The 18,903-nt window shown below is 35.9% G+C and overlaps 2 protein-coding genes across 2 annotated transcripts; one reads left to right on the top strand and one right to left on the bottom strand.

The window, feature by feature from the left end:
• Positions 1 to 1,171: 1,171 nt before the first annotated feature.
• Positions 1,172 to 2,713, top strand: LOC132166921 (B-box zinc finger protein 20). Its single transcript, XM_059577779.2, has 3 exons — positions 1,172 to 1,700; positions 1,809 to 2,234; positions 2,336 to 2,713. The coding sequence occupies exons 1-3, from the start codon at positions 1,515 to 1,517 to the stop codon at positions 2,606 to 2,608; spliced, it is 885 nt and encodes a 294-aa protein (XP_059433762.2). The 5' UTR covers positions 1,172 to 1,514; the 3' UTR covers positions 2,609 to 2,713.
• Positions 2,714 to 5,997: 3,284 nt separating this feature from the next.
• On the bottom strand, positions 5,998 to 17,905 carry LOC132183347 (kinesin-like protein KIN-7D, mitochondrial). Its single transcript, XM_059596778.2, has 25 exons — positions 17,275 to 17,905; positions 17,042 to 17,139; positions 16,815 to 16,904; positions 16,505 to 16,557; positions 15,628 to 15,693; positions 15,033 to 15,086; positions 14,810 to 14,869; positions 14,642 to 14,720; positions 14,438 to 14,505; positions 13,710 to 13,766; positions 13,512 to 13,616; positions 13,047 to 13,151; positions 12,719 to 12,826; positions 12,497 to 12,628; positions 12,201 to 12,383; positions 11,595 to 11,810; positions 10,342 to 10,482; positions 9,689 to 9,808; positions 9,513 to 9,563; positions 9,256 to 9,303; positions 8,914 to 9,060; positions 7,889 to 8,626; positions 7,254 to 7,383; positions 7,049 to 7,163; positions 5,998 to 6,341 (listed from the first exon to the last, which is right to left on the bottom strand). Exons 1-24 carry the CDS (start codon positions 17,616 to 17,618, stop codon positions 7,078 to 7,080), a joined length of 3,279 nt encoding a protein of 1,092 aa, XP_059452761.2. The 5' UTR covers positions 17,619 to 17,905; the 3' UTR covers positions 5,998 to 6,341; positions 7,049 to 7,077.
• Between the last annotated feature and the right edge of the window lie 998 nt (positions 17,906 to 18,903).

Raw genomic sequence — 18,903 nt, forward strand, 5'->3', positions numbered from 1 at the left:
AGCAAAGCTAGATAGGATTATACCTCTAATAGTAACTAAATATAAATTAAATTGATTCCAACTCCAATAAGTAAGAAAAAGCAAAGGTAGATAGGACTATACCTCTAATAGTAACTAAATATAAATTAAATTGATTCCAACTCCAATAAGTAAGAAAAAGCAAAGCTAGATAGGACTATTCTATTTTATTTTATTCTTTCCAATCATCATAGACATTAAGCCTAGTAATAGACAAGAGAAAAAAAGTATGCATACCCTTTCTCAAATTACTATTTGAGTGTAAATGTCCTTCCAAATTAAAGATTACGACAATATTTTTCTAAATTGTCAAAATTCCCATTTGTCCAGAAAAAGACAAAAATATCCTTAACAATTTTTCAAAATACTCCTATAAATTTGAATAATAATAAAAAAAGATGTGGGTGAAGACCCATTTTGTTTTTTTTTAAAAAAAATTTTATGAGGTCTTTTTGTCATTAAGAGGACATTAGATTTTTAGTAGTTTAGAAAGATGTTTACGCAATCTACAAGCTTAGTAGATTCCCTTGTTCCTTTTTCCCCTAAACAATTAGAAAAAAAAATAATAGTAAATGTGAACTAGCACATGCTAGCTATTAATTGTTGTACTTCTGCTAGGCATACTGTGGATGTGCATGCGTATTGGTTTGTGGATATCCTCAGCATCCATGTTACCATTAATTCGGCAGAAGACTATTATTTGGGCTCCATATAGGAAATAAAATTTACTGTCAAATCTGCTTACAGTTTGTTGATTCAGGACAAAACCCTTCATCAGAATCCCTTCCACACAAAAGCTTGGAACAAACTCTAATTGGAAGGCAAAAATTCATGAGAGAGTAAAAGCTCCTAATTTGGAAGATATAGCATGAAAAAGCCCTTCCAATTTTGGGCAAAATTGGTGGAGGTTCTCCACCTCCATGAACATGATCTTAACTAATAACTATCCTCTCTTCTTATGTTTTATGGTTCTGTTTTTTTGATGTTTGTCTTAAAATTCAATCTGCATGAACGTAAAAAGAATATGCAAAAGAAAATATTATCTCATAATGCATTTTATCAAGAAAACAATCACAATAAATTTGACTTTTGAAACACCCATCCAGATTCCATATCATTGAGAAATAATATAATACGAGTCTCGGCCCATCCCACAAAGACAGAAATTAATCAACCACCTCCACCTCAATAGAGCTTTGATTATATTATTCAGCTTGGAGAAAAGCTGGGAATAAAATACTCAGATAATTGCTTGCCATCCCTCCAACTTCAGACAAGCTCAGGAGGAGAGTGATGGCTTTATAGCCCAGAAAGCCAAGTTGTTTCCTCTCTTTACTCAAAGAAAGAGAGAGAGAGTGAGAGATATGGCCCCAGCAGTCTCCAGAGCTTCTTCCTTAATGCTGAATTGCCCATAACACTTTTGTCTCTCTCTCTCTCTCTCTCTAGAGTATATTTGTTTACCTTATCAGAGCCAGAGGATTGTGCAGAGAAAGAGAATGAAGATCCAGTGCGACGTCTGTGAGAAAGAAGAGGCCAATGTATTCTGCCCTGCAGATGAAGCCGCTCTCTGTGAAGGCTGCGACAACAGCATCCACCACGCAAACAAACTTGCCAGCCAACACACACGCTTCTCTCTGCTCCATCCATCCTTCAAAGAAGCCCCTCTCTGTGATATCTGCCAGGTACTACTGATCAGTAATTAATTCCTCTTCCTTTTTCCTAATCAATAACAAAAGAAAGAAACACAAGCAGATGAAATTGATGGGTTTTGTAATTGGTTGTCTTTTCAGGAGAGGCGAGCCTTTGTTTTCTGCAAAGAAGATAGAGCCATATTTTGCAGAGAATGTGACGTTCCAATCCACAAAGCCAACGAACATACCCAGAAACACAATAGGTTTCTTCTCACAGGTGTTAAACTCCATGTTTCTTCTTCTTCTTCTTCTTCTTCTTCTAATGGCTGTGATGCAAAGATCGATGCTGAGATTACAAGCTCCCGTTCATCAATAAAGAGGCCAAAAACAATTCCCAATGAAGTGGTCAGCCATTCTTCAAGTGGGAAAATAATAACACCAACTTACAAGGATGAAGAAAATCAGATTAGTAATTCGGTTCCTCTTTCAACCAGCAGCATCTCAGAGTATTTGATGGAAACATTGCCGGGTTGGCGCGTTGAAGACTTTCTTGAACCGTCAATTGCTACCAATGGTTTCTGTAAGGTTTGCAGTGCACCCCTTGTTTTTCTCTAGTTTTTTTAAAAGCATCAAGTTTTTTTGTTTTTTATTTTTTACTGATATTAGTAATTACTTGATTGGTGTAGACCTATGATCAATCTCTCCCATTTGTGGATCAAGATCTTGAAAGAAACATGAGTTCTGTTTCAGCAGAAGATTTGGCAATCTGGGTTCCTCAAGTTTCACCTCAATCCCCTCCATTTCCTCTGTGTCTTCCCCAGACTGATTTTCTGAATGGATTTAACGAATTGGCAGAGGCAACTAATGTGAAAATAAGAACCCGGAAATGGAGTGATGACGGCTTTACAGTGCCACAAATCAGCCCTCCATCTCTCAAGAAATCAAGACATTTTGGGTAGAATTTTGCATTAGAAGTTTGTTTTTGTCAGTTCTTGTTCAATCTGTTTGTGATCTGTATATCGTCTCTTTTGTGTGTTTTTGTTAAATGGTTTTGCTGTTCTTCACTTGGATTGTTTTTTAATCATGCAAAACACTACAAATTAAGATGAAAAAAGATCCAAGTATTTATATCATTTTCCTTTGTAAGTTATATGCCTGTGGTCAATGAGGAGAGAAAAGGCTAGATGCCTTCCTTTCATGGGTGAGAACAATAAGATAAGCAACTTTCCATGATCAGTACACAACTGGAGTTTTCAAGAGGACTGTCTAATAACTTATAGACAACACCTTCTAACTAAAAGCACAATTTTTTTTTTTTTTTTTGAAAAAACATGTTATAGATGTAAGTTATAGGTGAAAGGATAAGTATCATTCTTGATAGAGTTGCTCTTACAAATGAAAAGTGCTTCAACTTTCTTACAAGCTCGCATGTTAGTCCACACATGAATGCCACATGACACAATATGACCTAAAAAGGTTAAGCAAAAAAGTTAACATATAAATTTAATTTTTGGAAAAATTACAGTTTACTCCCTCAAAGTTGACAGCGTTTTTCAATTCGAATACCAAAGTTTCAATTTTTGCAATCTACCCCCCCAAAGTTCCAAATTTTTACAATTTGACCAATTGTATCCAAAACTTCTCATATTGCCCATAATTTTTATTTTTTTATTTTTTATAAAAAATTAAAAAAAAAAAATTGGGGTGGTCGTAGCCACCCCTTTGGCCATTTGGCCATTTTTGCACTCTCAAATTTATTTATTTTTCATAAAAAAATAAAAATTATGGGCAATATGAAAATTTTGAGATAATATTGGTCGAATTGAAAAAAGTTGAAACTTTGTTGGGGTGGATTGCAAAAATTGAAACTTTGGTGTTCGAATTGAAAAACGTTATCAACTTTAAATGGGTAAACTGTAATTTTTCCTTAATTTTTTTTGTAGCAAACATGGTAATTCGCATGAATACCATATGGACTGCCACATTAATTTATTAAAAACTTGTAATAAATTGCGGAAACTTCACTAAGCCCCCCTGAACTTCCAGCCGATTTTGCAGACTTCCCTTGAACTTTCAAATTTCTCATTTTGGACCCCTAAACTTCAATTTTCTCTCACTTTGGACTCATTTGTTAGTTTTCAACGTTAAATGCCCATTATACCCCTACCCAACCCACTTGAAATTCCAAAAATGCCCAAAACGACACCGTTTTGGGCATTAAAATTATATATTTTTTTTCTTTAAAAAAAATGAAAATGAAAAATATTAAAAATATTAAAAAAAAAAAAAAAAAAAAAAGACTGGAGAAAGAGATCGGGGTGGCTCCAACCACCCCCATGGCCAAGGGGGCGGTCCGGCCACCCCCAAAAGGCCAACAAAAAAAAAAACAGGGGGGCCGGGGGATCGGGTGCATTTGGGGATGGTCGGACCACCCCCAAGAGGCTGGGGGTGGTTTTGGCCACCCCATACGGCCGGGGGGTGGCTAGAGCCACCCTGATCTTTTTCTCCAGTTTTTTTTTTTTTTTTTTAAGAAAAAAAAATAATTAATGCCCAAAACACCGTTTTGGGCTGGAGTGTGTTTTGTAATTTTGAAGTCCAAAACGGTGTAGTTTTAACGTTGGGGTATAATGGGTATAAAAAAGTCAAACCGTTAAATCTAACGTTGAAAACTGACGGAGGGATCCAAAGTGAGAGCAAATGGAAGTTCAAAGATTCAAAATAAGAGATTTGAAAGTTCAGGGAGATTTGCAAAATCGGCCGAAAGTTCAAGGGGGCTTAGTGAAGCTTCCCCTAATAAATTTGTTATAAGGACATTTACATCCCACTCACTTAAAGACAAAAAATCATAAAAAGATAAGTATCTAGATCCCGATCTCCAATAATGTTTATTGTCCGAATTGCTATCAATTTAAGCAAAAAAAGTGAGAGAATTCTTATGAAAAGGCCTACCTATCCCAAAAGATATGGGGGGCTGCCTAAAACCTATGTAGGTTGGTGAATCCTATAAATATTGTAATAATTAGGTGCGTGAACTACGATGGAGGGACAGTACAAAAACTCTATAGATCCTCCCTGTGCCCCGGATCCCATCAACGTCCAAGCACTGTATATGAGCACAAATGCGTACTAGGGGCGTGCATGTGGCAACTGAACACATCACAATACGAAAATGGCAAAAATTCAACCTATGGAAATCGTGAGACGACGCTGTAGAGAGAACATCTTTTTGCCCCCATCTATCTATCTATCTATCCTGTGGAAAGTGGAGAACTTTACCAACACTATCGAAAATGATTCCTGCCTGCTTGTCACCTCTCAACTTTGGCAGTTTATGTGTCGGAGGTGGGTCCGAGTCCATCCATTCATAAGCTCATAGTAGTGGTGGAGTTAGATGCCTTGGTCATTATCCATTATCCAACTTACTTTCCGAGGCAAGAGCATCCATATCCTCGATTCTCTGATGATATTGCTAGTTTAGTCCTGTGATTCTACTTGATCCCCAAAGCAGTGCCACAATAGCCTAGAGGAGTCACCCCTTTGTAGTCTAGTATCAAAGAGTTGCCTCAAGAAATGATAAAGATCCTAACAATTTTGTGGCTTAAATTGTTAGCAATCCTAAATATGAGAGAGCTAGCAATTCTCACTTACCTATTTGGACAAGTCCTATAAAAAACTCTCACATATACCATTAAAATGACTAACCATTTTGACAACAGATTGCTAGACATTTAGATCCGAAAGAAATAGAACAGGGTATTAAAAGCTTTTACATAACACTAATTATCTCAGAAGCTTGAGTTAACGGGCAATGTGAATTCAACACTTTTTCCCACATATAAATTCAAACTTTTCTCAATAAATGAAGCACATCAAATAAGTTTAACTAAAATAAAAGATAACCCATAAAGTCTAATAACATGTCTAATCACCAAGTATCCCAAAAAACATAAACCAATAAAAATAATGAATTTAACATTCAATTAATATTACATACTAGTAATAGTACACTCTTATATCACTAAGTTGATGTAAGGGCACCCATCAACCCTTGAATTTTTTTTATTTTTTATTTTTAATAAGAGTTCATCCGAAAAATGATGAACACTACCACATAAACCCAATGAAATGAGAGTTTCCTACTTAGCATTACTCTTAATATTAATCGTGTCCATTTGAAGCCTCCTGCGGTCGCATAAACTTCCTTCCTCAAATGCCAACAAACAGTTTAGGCTGGGAGAAGTATTGTCTCTCTCTGACCAACTTCAGTAATATCACCTATGAATCCATCTTTTTAGTGCATTGTTTTGTGCAAGTCTTTGTTTGAGGAATTAATGATTTGAAACCAAAATAAGCAAAATACTACACAATTTGCCATTGCACGGAAAAAATGCTTCCTTATGGAAGCTAACGTTCGTTTATATATACAAAGCAATGCGTTTAGACAGATAACAACATTGCGGTACTTGCTAAAAACCAAGCAAGATCCTGCTTCTGAAACTTCAAATTTACCGTTCTTAATTCGTTTTTGTCTTTCTTTTCATCTGTTTCCTTCCTCTTATTTTACAGCCTTTAGAGGAAGGATGTAGAAAGAAAATATGCATATACCTTTTGGATAGTTACAAACAGGCAAACTAATAAAAGAATCGCACCGTATTTGCACGGAAAATAGCAAGCATATAAATGATGACAAACCTGCAAATAGAAAATGGAATTGGGATAAATAAAACGTGTTAAAACCAAGGTAGATATTTCAAAAAAACTTCACTTATCCCAAGGCTTAAACTAGCAAGCATTTTTCAATGTCTTCCTAAAAATTTACTATGTAAGGTTCTACTCTTTTAAGCCCCGTTACATTACCTCCTCTGTTAGAATTTAACAATATGGAAAATTCAAAAAAAAAAAAAAAAATTGAAGAAAGTGGCAATGGGTCATCCTTTTTAAAATTTTTAATTTTTTTTGAAACTAAGAGCATAATTGTGTTTTTAGAAATTTTATGGGATAAAAAAGACATTTTACATGCTATCAGTGTAAGTTAACGAAAAAAATTAAACGCTAAAGTGATTGAAAGATCATAACTCCACATTACAAATTTCTAAATTTTAGAGGAAATATTAAAAAATACTTGATAGTTTAGAGAGAATAAGTGAAGTTTTTCTTAAATATTTAAAGAAACTCATTTATAAAAAAAACACACACACATGTATTGGCACGGAAAGAAAATCTAAGCCATTTCATGGAGACAAATTTCTAGAAAACTAGCTACTTATCCCTTATTTGTGTAAGTGATATCTATATCTTTAAGCTAATCAATAAAATGAAGAGGTTCCATGAAAATCATATTTAATTCAATTGATCCACGTATCAGGATTTAAAATACAAACTGAACAAATTTGCGTTACCTTCATTTGGAGGGTTAAAAAGCAGTATGTCATGAAGTAAATGCAAAAAGTCTATCCGCAATCTTTGTGCGACAAAGTGGGCACTCAGAACAAGCAAGCGAACAAGATTTACACACTGCAGAAACGGTGCAATAGAGGTTATAATAAAAAATGACAAGCATGAAGGAAAGGAAAGGGGGGGCTCGTGGAGGCATGAATCACTTACAACAAAAGTGACGGCAAGGGAGAAGAATTGCTGCAGTTGGTGATTCAAAACATACTTTACAAATATGGGAATTGGCATCTCCATTTCCTAGGTACTTCAGCTCCTTTTCCTTCATCTCTTGCATTCGTGCCTGAAAGAGTAAAACAAACGATCCAGAATATAAGCATCCCACCAAGGCAAAAAATCTCAAGGAAAATTATCATTCAAAGCACCTCTGTAGCTCAAGCAGATTCTACTTCGACTGGCTGCTCTAGATAATGGAACATAAAAAGATATTCTCCAAATGTTCTGGAAATAGCCTCAGAAAGTTTCATCAACCTCTAATTTTCTTTAGAAGTTCTTGCTTGGAATATTGTTGACCAGTATGAAAATTATTTAAGTTTCCATGCTAAGTTAATAAGCCTAGTTCATGGCTACTCTCACAGGCTAATTTGAAGATGTTACACAGCCTAGCGTCTGAGGGGATGCAAGGACTTTACATGAGAGAAGTATTTCAGGTGGCAGAGTATTCTGTTAATAAACAAACTTTACCTTACTCTTGATTTTCAAACATAGAATTTCCAAGTTCAGATTTTAAGGGGAAGAAGAAGTTTAGCACAACAATGTCAGCAGATAAAAGTAGAGTACAATGTTACCTTCAAGCGAACAACCAGGGGGGGTTCTTCCTTAGGAATCTCATCAGCTGGTTTTGAAACATCCAAAACTTGTCTCTCTTTGAGGACAGTATTGGTTTCAATTTCATTTGTTTTGGGATCATTAATATATTCTGTTCCTTCACTATGCCTCTCGTCAGTGTTCGACTCGGGGGTAACTCCCCCCTCTTTCTTCAACTTAGCAACAAGCACCCACATGTTCGCCAAATCATTTTCCAGAGCCTCCTCCCTTTTCTTCCCCTCTTCAACCTTTTTCCTAAACTCATCTTCAATGAACTCCTTTTCAGCTAAGGCAACCTCAAGCGCTGCCTCCCTTTGTTTCCTTGCCTGCAATTCCATCTTTAAATCATCTGGATCAAGATTCCACGACTCAAAATCATCCACTCCAGAAATTTCATTAGCACGGCCAGGTAGCCTCCCTTTCCTTCCAGATCTTGTTCCATCATTAAACTTGCGGCTGACACCATTCACAGTTTGCATAGCATTGCTTCTAGAATGGGCCAAGTCTCGAGCAGCCAACAACTCTTTTTCTACTTTTGCATTCTGTAATGAAAGCTTTGTCACTTCACCAGCCAAATTCTTCAGCTCGACTGCAGCAGCAGATGCCAGTTCTTTTGCATAAGAAGCTTCTTCAGCCAATTTCTGATTCTGCACACGTAACCCACTGTTCTCCTCTGAAAGCTGAACATGCTCCAGCTTAAGTCTCTCATTCTCAATCTCCTGTCCAAACAAACAAAGATAACCATAAGTTCCACAAGAGCATGGAAAAAAGAAAGAACGAAAAAATAAATAAATAAATAAAGAATTTACCATGCAACAGGCAAGTCATATACCGGCAAAAACTACTATCACGTGAAACTATATATGAACCAAGGAAAACAAACCGATACATACAATTGTGACTTCAATAATGGCAGAATACTTGTATATGCCAACCCATCAACAGCAAACACCTTTTAATCCATTAAGCTATTATGATCCAAAAGTGAGAAATATCGAGTAATCACCTGAGTCTGTATTTTCTTTTTCAACTCATCAATATATTCTTCAGACACAGACTGTTCCGATGAGATTGATGATTTATCACCAGTGACTGAGACCAAACGCTGCTCAAGGAAATTCACTTTTTCCAGCAATTCCTTGTTCTCTGAACACTGAAAATTACCAGATAATAAAGTTCAATAGCTTGAGCATACAAAGAAGAAAAAGAGTGAGTGCAGTCAACATCTCTATTTACTAAAGGGCTTAATAGCATCTTCAAGCAAAGGAATTTAAAGCTGCATTAGTAAGAATGAAATGAAAATAAATCAACTTAAATAACTAATAGAAACAGAGAGTAACATTCTGACCTTGTTCTGCAGCTGTTCCTGGAGGATACGATTATCTGCTGATTTTATCTGCAGAATCAATAAAAAAATCATTTCAAATTAAGTGACAAACATGAAATAGCATGGTTAATTATGTCCTATTTATGCCATCAGAATATATCGGATGAACAAAAACCGACACTATATACAATCATATAAATGAGCTTTAAACAAGTTTTAGAATAAAACAGCATTATTCGATGTCCTCAAACACCATATATAGTTGCATACATACTAACCTCCAGCTCAAAACCCTTCTCATTACACTGCGTCATCAATCTCATAACAGTCTGTCACAACACAAAAGGAATCAGATATAATTAACTATCTGCTAGCAATAACATAACAAATAACCATATAAATAAAACAGCATTTGAGAGGATAACAATAACCACAAGGATGAAAAAACTTATACCTGCTGCATTTCGACCAATGATGCATTAGCAATTGAAGCCTCACCACTCTCAATGATACGCTGCTCTAAGACCCTCATTTGCCTTCTCTTTTCTTGGATCTCACGTTCCAAGTTTTGAATCTATATGAAAGAAAGCACAAACTTTATCAGGGCCTTTGGGGAAAGAAAGATGCTCCTAGACGAGAAAATACAAAGAATTTGGAGAGACTACATTTTTGTTTCAGTAATTAACTTCTAGACGGTCTAACAATGTCTATGTTGGGGCAAAAATAAAGAATCAAAGTAAACTAGGCAGCTTTCTGGCCTATAAATAACACGCAACTGCTGGGAAATCATGGAACTAGACAAACTATAATATATGGGATAAGTCAAGCCAACTCAAATTTAAGTTGAACAAAGATTCACTTGACAGCCAAAATATCAAGGTAGGATGAATTGGAGAACATAATGTTCATTGCAAAGTGCAATATTTTCTTGATATCATACAAAGGATGGAGCTCTTATGCCAGAATGCCGAGAGAGCAATGCAACAAACGGGCCATAAATTGTTTGCTGCCATAATTTTTTGAAAACATTCAATAGAGCTCTTTTTAACCAACTTAATTGCAATAAGATGCAGCGTGGATCTAAGCCGGAGTACGATAAAGATATACCTGTGTTTTTGAGCTATCAGGGTCATTTACAGACAGCTCTACCAAACGCTTAAGGGTGCTGGTGCTAAATGCAATTTCCCCAGCAAGCATCTTGACTTGCTCAACAAGAAGGTCCACATGATCTGACATTGTCATCCCTCCCTATAATCCCAAACATTAAGCAGACAAATTCATACATTAACTTCAAATAAGATAAAAGTCGACACAAATATGAAATACCCATCATCAAAACAAGCATAGACGCAATAAACCCACGAAATAATAAATTACTTGACCAATATCATTTAGAAATATGTTCTTTCATCATGAGGTAGAATCCACGGGAAAATGTCTATCCCAAAAACTTCAGAAGAATTTCTGCAAAGGACCCAAGATTTCCTGGTTTGATAATTGAAACTGACAGAAGCAAAGAAAGAAGGAAAGTCTGAGATATTCTGGAAATTATGTGAGTGAGAGAGACAGAGAGTTAAGATTTGTTATAGGGTATTTACCAAAAGGGGAGAACTTTAATGAAGTTTCCTCAACAGGAATAACTAGAAAGAAAGGAGAAGAAATAGGAAAGAAATGGAAAAGGCTGTGGAAGCCTTCCATCCATCAAATAAATTTTCACCACCATAGAATAAAGGAATTTAGCGGAGTCTCGACACCAAGATGTCAAGGAGAATCATCTCTCCAGGAATTCCAGAGAAATCTATTTTGCCTATACAACAAATCCTTTCCTGTCCAGCTCAATAATTCTTCCAAAGGCCAATATACAGACAATATGGTTAATATAAAAGAGGGCAAAACAAAAACGAATTTGATTACAGGGGAATTGTTTTTTTTATAAGAAATCGAGATATCATTAAAAAGGCTCACCCAACTACATAATAAGTATACAAGAGAAGTCACCTAAACAAAAAAATTATGATAACTAATCGCAAAAAAGAAATAAAAGCACATGACCAAAAATAAAGGGTGTTAAAAAATAAAAACTTAAATTCCAAAGATATAGGGTAATATTTTAAGATACCCCAAAAAAAAGGCCTTCTAAATTCCAACCTAAAACCTGCCGAGATAAACAAATAGGTTGCCAAATTTTGACCCCCACAAAAACAGACGGCATGGACCCATTGGCCCATCTTGCATCAGTGTACAAGGGAGAAAACTATATGCACATAGCAAAAAAATAAAATACATCAACAAAATTATATGCTTTATGTTCTATATAGATAACAAAACAATAAAATAAAACAAAACATAGTAGAACATACTGTTGGCAGTTTTGAACAACTGATAAGTTCACCCGCTTGATTTGATTCAGTAATTGCACTGCCAGATGGTGAGAGTTCTTCATTCCACTTGCTAGAAGATCTCCTGTGTTTAAAATCATAAGGTGCATCTACTGAAGCTGCGGAGACAGATGATGCAGAATCCTTCTGATTTTCACCTTCTAGATGCGAAGAACCCTCTCGCAAAGCATCAAACTTCTGAGAAAGAAAAGATGTAGAATGAGACTGGATTCATGTTTTCAAACAGGAAAACAAGAACCACAAATTATGTAGTGCCAAAGACAATATAGTTCTTTTTAAAGGGGGTGGTGGGAACTACTATTCTGGAAGGACTTGTTTGAGTAACTAAGCACTTGTTAACATAAACTTGATTTATTACAGGAAATATTGAAGCAAAACCTTAAGATTACTCGCCAAATTTTCAATACAAGAAATTAGCGTGGCTTCTTTTTTTATAGAAACAAATATTTATTAAGATTTGAACAAACTATTTCACAAGCTTAGATTGGAAAGAAGAACACTGAACATACAAGCAAAAAAATCGGTGCTTTCATATACATGACTAATATTGAGAGAGAAGGAACTCACGTCATCCTCACCAACAGAGTGACTCGTTTGATGACTGGGAATATCACTCAAACATCCAGGAATGGTATTCTTTGAAGAGACAAGTATGAGCTTGGTTAGTCTCTGGATTCTACTCATTAGAGCAGCCTTGGCTTCCTCTTCTTCCTCCAATCTTGATTGCATTTTCACTTGACCTTCTTCCAACTAGTCAATCAAGAATAGAAAATGGCCAGTAAATATTTGTCATAAGATCATATTTAGCAAGTGCCACATCATATAAAATTCATATGATTAGGGAGAGGGGGTGGGAAGGAAACCTTTTGCTTTAAGGTCAGAAGCTCCTCATGATTGACACCAGCAAGCACCCCGCTCTTTAGATGATCAAGTTCTTGTTTGAGGCTTGAAATTTCTCTTTGATACTTCTTAATCAAAGATTTTTCATCGATAATCTGGAATATTATTTTCAAAAAGAGCTTGAATTGTTTATTACTGGAAATTGCATTTAAATTCTTCTAAATCACAATGAAGTTGCAACACACCCTATTACGTGAGGCATATATTTCCACTCGCTTTGCCCTGCTTGCAAACTTCAGTGTATTATGAGTTTCCTCCATGTTGCTTGATGCAGGAGTTACTGTGCATATAAGCTGGGGACATGTCATTTGTAGAAAAGGTTCTATTAGTGTCATTACATAATGATTCAGGAGAAGTGGTGAAAATGGGAATTCTGTAGTCAGTCTATACTTCAACTCATATAATGGTGTAAAACATCATTCCTAAAGACTAGTATATGTAAGTTTCCGGCAAAAAGTTAAAATTGTTCAAGTTGTTGTATATCAATACCATAACATTGCATCTTAAACTTACAGAGACATGTCCATGCCCACTCAGTGAAGATTGCAAAAGGCGGGTAAGCTTAGAATCTCGATAAGGAACATGAGATGCCTTCCCCTCACTCAGTTTTCCAATAACCTTCAAATTGAAACCATACAATCAAGTCAAAAACTTTAAATTCAAGATGCATACACATAGAATAATTTACAGCAGAACAAATGGAAACTTCCTCTCAGCTAAAAGTCCAAATTGCATACTTCTTTTTGCACTCACACCTACAAGTACATGTATTAGTTGTTTAGGTGAGCTAGAAAATATAAACCTATCAGCAACAGTATTCTTAAATGGTTAAACGCGTGTGTATGAAGGATTGGCGTGGTTTTTATATGAGGGGAAATAGAGACTACAATTTATGCATTTAATGGACTAAACAGAAATAAACACTAAGAATAAGTTTAAGAGATACTTTATAACATCTAAAAACTGCAGTGCACCAACCGTTCCAAGGGTGAGAAGGCTTTTGTTTATGTAAGATCCTTCCTTTCTCCGCAGTCCAGTTGTTTCAGTTTTCGAGCTCTCAGATCCGGCTAGATCAATCAAATTCTAGGAAAAAGAGATAAACCAACCAGTGAGCCAAAGCATGTACTTAAGAATAACATTTTATTTATGTTGAATGACAAATGATTTTAATCATACAAGTTGAGAGAAGATCACTCCATCGTATTCATCACCATGGGCGCTACTTTCAATCATCTGCAAATGCATCGATGAGTTAGAGACAAAAAGCAAGAATTCAAACTTCTGAATCAAGTCGATTAACAAATAGAAGTGATGCAAACTATCATTAATAATTCCAAAGTATTACCCTCCAAGTTTTCCAACCAATGTATAAAAAGAAATCATTTTTACACAGGGCATCCCTACTATCTTATATTTGGGATGAATGGGTCATATTGGGGAAGGAAAAGCAATTGTGACATTTATATACAGGAACCTATAGTCACCTCAAGGTTTTAAAGCTGCTAGTACTCTTTCAATTCCACATGGGTAACAGTAAGGATGCTTACAAGAACTTTAAGAAACAAAACAAAAGGTTGAACTTCAGGATATTGACAAGTAATAAGAATTGATGCCTGTGTGGCAGTGTTTGTGCAGGCATATGTGAGAGTGTGAACAAGTTAATCATTTAATATTTCAAGAAACAACACTAAATACTAATTTGTCAATAATCTTTAGCTTAATCAACACCCTCTTTCCCCACAAGAATGAGGTGAATGGTGTGGTCGTGGGTTCAAGACCCACTAAATGAGTGTCTAACTTATCAATAGAAAAAAGAAATACTAAAATTCAATGTAAGAAATAGATAACAAAAGCAGCAGCTTATTACTGTTAAGTTCATATCAACACTGATGAAGAATGTTTACCAGTGTAAATATGGTGTGACTTCGGCTACTAAACAGATTGAAATTATTTGATCCAACATGACGATGCTCTGTCATTACCATGCACCAATTGAAAGTGTCAAATAAAAGACTAACCAGTCACTCACGTAACACAAAAGATTTAAAAAAAAAAAAAAAAATGAAGGAAAAATCAATGAATATAGTTGGAGTAATTGGTGTAGGCACCTTCCCCAGCAGCAATAAAAGAAAGTGCATGCCCAGGAGACAATACAACTTCTTCCTTTATACCCTCAACATAGGTTCCCTAAAAAAATAATACTCAGATGAGACCAACTTATAATATAAATCGTGAATAGAAATAACAACTTTTTAAAGAAAGTATAATTGAGAAACCTGTGCATCTTCTCTAACACGCAAATTCTGACCTGTTGGATCAAGCAAGTCATTTATCACCTGATATCAGAAGCACAAATAGCACCATATATCAAATACGTTGAAGTACAAAAAACATTTTTCAAAAGGATTACTCCACGCAAATGATGATAGACATTTTAAAATTCAAAAGTCAAATGCCATCCTATGACAAAACTGGGAAACTCATCTTAGTTCTACTGACCTCATTATAGATTTCAAGATATGACACACGGAGTAAGAACTCTCTTCCTGGAGTCTGAAAAGAGAGTGTGGTTAGTAATCCATTCATAAATGGTCACTTGCAAATATTTTTTAAAGAAAAAGAATTACGACAGAAAAGGAGTAGTCGGATCAATGAATAATGAACCTAATCATACAATGACAAAGCGAGTGACTACAATGATAAAACAACATATCAAAAGAAAAGTGGGGACAAAGTAAACAGTATTCTCAATAACCAGAACCTACAATTACAGTTCTTCAAATAAAGTAAAATGGTGAAGTCCAATAAACGAACATCCCATTCCAGTTATAATTCCTATGTTAGCAGGAATGGGACTACTCCTGAGGATAACTAGTAGAACACCATACTTCAGTTAATTATATTATACTTCAAAGTGTAATACTAAAATATAATGCAGATCACTAAATGAATCTATATTTCAAGGAAGATATTCAAGAAATCAATACGTGAAAGGAGAACGTGCCCTATTAGAACCAATGATAACAAGAGATCTTGGGTAAAAGTAGGAAAACAAAAAACAAAAAGAATTCTACCTATTGTTAAGAACACTTACATCTTGGATAATGCTGAAAACATCTTTTATAGCCAATGGTATAATACCTGGAGCATTATGATCTCCCTGTACAAATTATATAAGTGAAATTTCACAACAAAAAATTAATGTTAGCATATCTTGCGTGGTACCACTTGGGAATGGGTACACTGAACATCGAACAGAGTGAAAACATAAGTTGAAAACTATTAAAATCAAAGCAACTTCAACACAATGTCTTATGATAGGAGCATACTGCAGAATTACAACATCACCACAAGATCAGAAATGCTAAGCATGACATTCCGACATACTTCAACAAAGCATATTTGATACAGATCACCATATTAAAGTCAAAAATCTTAGCTTTCTTTTTTTTTTTCTTCCTTTCTTTTTAAGCAATGTTCAGACCTGAAAACCTACCCCATCCCCCCATGCAGCATATAGATCCCCAATAACAACTTTAACTTAGACTTATAAGAATCCATCAAAGGGATCCCGGCAGGGACTAATATCGGCTTTCTTGATGGTAAGCACAAGGCCAGAAATGAAATCTGATGGTTAACATTACTCTACAGCAAACTCAAGGAAATTGAAACATTGACATATCCAAGGATTCAATTTTCATAATATATTTACTCCTACAACGCAATTCCAACAAATCATCACCAAATAAAATCACGAAAATTCATTTAATTTGCAATTTTTCCCCCTGATTACCCAGCCAAGGAAATTTTAAGTTGATAGATAAAGGGGAACTCGTGGACAAATGACTAAACATTATCAACTTAACCAATCGGTCATAAGTAAAATTTTACTCAACAAGATTGGTCAACAAACAGAGTTGAGACACAGCTAAAAATTAAAGCAGTTCGTAATGATAAACAACGACACTTACATGCATAGTGTGTGTCTTCCCACTACTTGTAACACCATAGGCAAAAACGGTTCCTGCATTGTCAGAACACAACGTTTAACATGAGCAATTTTCCGTTCCCAATTAGTACCATTGCATTAACAGTTGCGGCAAACAATTTGATTCAATCACGAAACACCCACTTCAATTCAGTCAATTTTAGTCTATGAACTAAAACTAACTCACCACTCATTCTCAATAGCTGTTCACTAAAATTATTCAAATGTTTCAATACCAAATTCCATTTTTGCTTAGAAATAAAACGGTCAATTGACTTAAAAGAATTACATACCATTAACACCTTCCATGGCAGCCTTGACTACAGGATTAGCAGCTACTTCATACACTTCCTCTGAAGTCGTATGTGGTCCAAAAACCCTATCTGCCAATCCAAAATTAAAACCCACAAATTCCTACATTAAATGCAAATTCAATTTAAGCACATTCATCCAAATTTGCATTGCACCAATTAGCTTAAAACTTCAAATTCCAAATCGCCAAATCCAAGAAAATCAATACCAAACGCATAAGCCGTAGCTGGATTATACTCGTTCCTCACAAGCTTATCCCCGTCCGCGTACCACGCGATCTCGTCTCCTCTCTGGTACTCCCTCTCACTGCAACCACAGGTCTCAAAATCAAACAATATCAATCACATCGCCTAAAATCACAATCCTAGAAACCAAACGATCTCATTTGCTGAAATTGAAAAGCCAACGGATCTGATCCAATACGCTCAGATCTACCATTACCTCAACGGCCTGAACCGAATCGTCACCGAAATGCTATCCCCAGACCTTGGCACATCGACCGGATCCGCAATGAACTCCTCCGCTGGGAACCCGACCGGCGAGCGACTATTGTACCCCCGTGGACCGCCGTACATTGAATCCGAGCGGGTCCGACTCGGGGTCATGGATCGGGAGCCGAGTCCACCTCCAGAGTTGAAAAATGACGCCGCAGAAGACGAACACGAACGCGGCACGATACGGCCGTTCATGAAGGATGAAGACGACGACGTGGACGACGCGTACGGCGTCGATGGCTTGCGGTACGAGAATGGCGAGCTGCTCCTCGCTCGCGAGGACGAGGCCATTGCTTCGAATCACTGAGTCGGTGATTCGCGCAAAGAAACACAAAAGCAATACAAGAAAGCAGCTGCAGCAGTAGAAGAAGAAGAATGAAGAGAATGTGTCAGATTGCTCACATGGCTTTGGAATCAAAAGCGAACAACGTTGCCTTCTTTCTTTTTTCTATTCTCTTCGACGCTTTAGCTATTTCTCAGTGTGAGAGAGAGAGAGAGAGAGAGAGAGAGAGAGAGGGAGAGAGTGTTTCGTCTTCTTTAAGACAAAGAGTTGCAGAGAGAGGAGAGAGAGAAATGGAAGGTTGGTTTATTGATTAAGTTTAAGCTTGAGCTTTGTTTTCATTTTGGTTTAGGTTTAGTTACTGTTAAAATTTTGAATTTTTGTTTTACTGTGGAGATGACGTGGATGAGTGGGGGGGTTTAAATTTGGTGGAACCGCCTCGCGCACGAGAGAGCTTTGAAAAATAAGCGTGAATTTGAGCGGGAATAACAGTGCCCGCCGACCCAGACAAAATTGAATAGAGTCGATATAAGGACAAAATGTAGGTTGGGTAATTTTATGCTGAGCTTGAAGTTTTACTCTCTCTCCGGTGGTAAGTCCGTTTCCACGCGCTGTGCTATAATCAAAAGTGCATTTCGCTCAGCAATTTTACACGTTAAACGTCTATTTTTTAAATTAAATTGCAAAACACGAGCCTATTTAAAAAAATAATGATTTCAAATCATATAAAAATTTACGCCTTTGCCCGGCATGTAAGTGGGTGAATTTTTAAGACTTATCATTTTAATGGTAATTTTCACAATATTTTAAAAAAAATTATATTTTCATTAACCGTGTTTTAAATTACTATTTTTTTTATTAATAATAAAAAAAAAAGCTTGTAATACTATAGTTTTTAATATAACTTCCTTAAAAACTCACGTCTAGATGCAAAGACGGAACTACATATAAGTCGGGGACTCGGGGGCTATAACACCCTTTAGGTTTCAAATTGTCTTCTAAAATTTTTTATTAAATTAAATAAATATGTTTTTTCATTTTTTTTTATAATGAAAAAAATATCCTTAAGTCGAAATAAGCAATATTTATTTGTCCCTTTCCATATAAATAAATATTTTTAAAACACTTTTTCTCTTTTTGTTTATTTGTCAAAAGGCCCATTTTAACCAAACACCCGTCTCTAGTACTGTAAAGTGGTTAAAGTGGACAGCGGTAAAGTGGTAGAATGTGAGCAATTGATTGAAATTTGAAGAAAAAATGGGAAATGTGCGGACGAGTGGAGGAGCGTCGTGTGGG

Source organism: Corylus avellana, chromosome 2, assembly GCF_965113065.1.
Source record: "Corylus avellana chromosome 2, dhCorAvel1.hap1.2, whole genome shotgun sequence".
In the NCBI taxonomy this organism is placed as follows: Eukaryota; Viridiplantae; Streptophyta; class Magnoliopsida; order Fagales; family Betulaceae; genus Corylus; species Corylus avellana.

Excerpts from the sequence above, each read along its gene's own strand:
- LOC132183347 (XM_059596778.2), bottom strand. The coding sequence starts at position 17,618 with ATGGCCTCGTCCTCGCGAGCGAGGAGCAGCTCGCCATTCTCGTACCGC. Across the intron at positions 12,827-13,046 it reads GTGGGCATGGACATGTCTCT|CTTATATGCACAGTAACTCC; the intron begins GTAAGTTTAAGA and ends ACATGTCCCCAG. Across the intron at positions 9,809-10,341 it reads CTGATAGCTCAAAAACACAG|ATTCAAAACTTGGAACGTGA; the intron begins GTATATCTTTAT and ends TCTTTCATATAG.
- LOC132166921 (XM_059577779.2), top strand. The coding sequence starts at position 1,515 with ATGAAGATCCAGTGCGACGTCTGTGAGAAAGAAGAGGCCAATGTATTC. Across the intron at positions 1,701-1,808 it reads CTCTCTGTGATATCTGCCAG|GAGAGGCGAGCCTTTGTTTT; the intron begins GTACTACTGATC and ends TTGTCTTTTCAG. Across the intron at positions 2,235-2,335 it reads CTACCAATGGTTTCTGTAAG|ACCTATGATCAATCTCTCCC; the intron begins GTTTGCAGTGCA and ends TGATTGGTGTAG.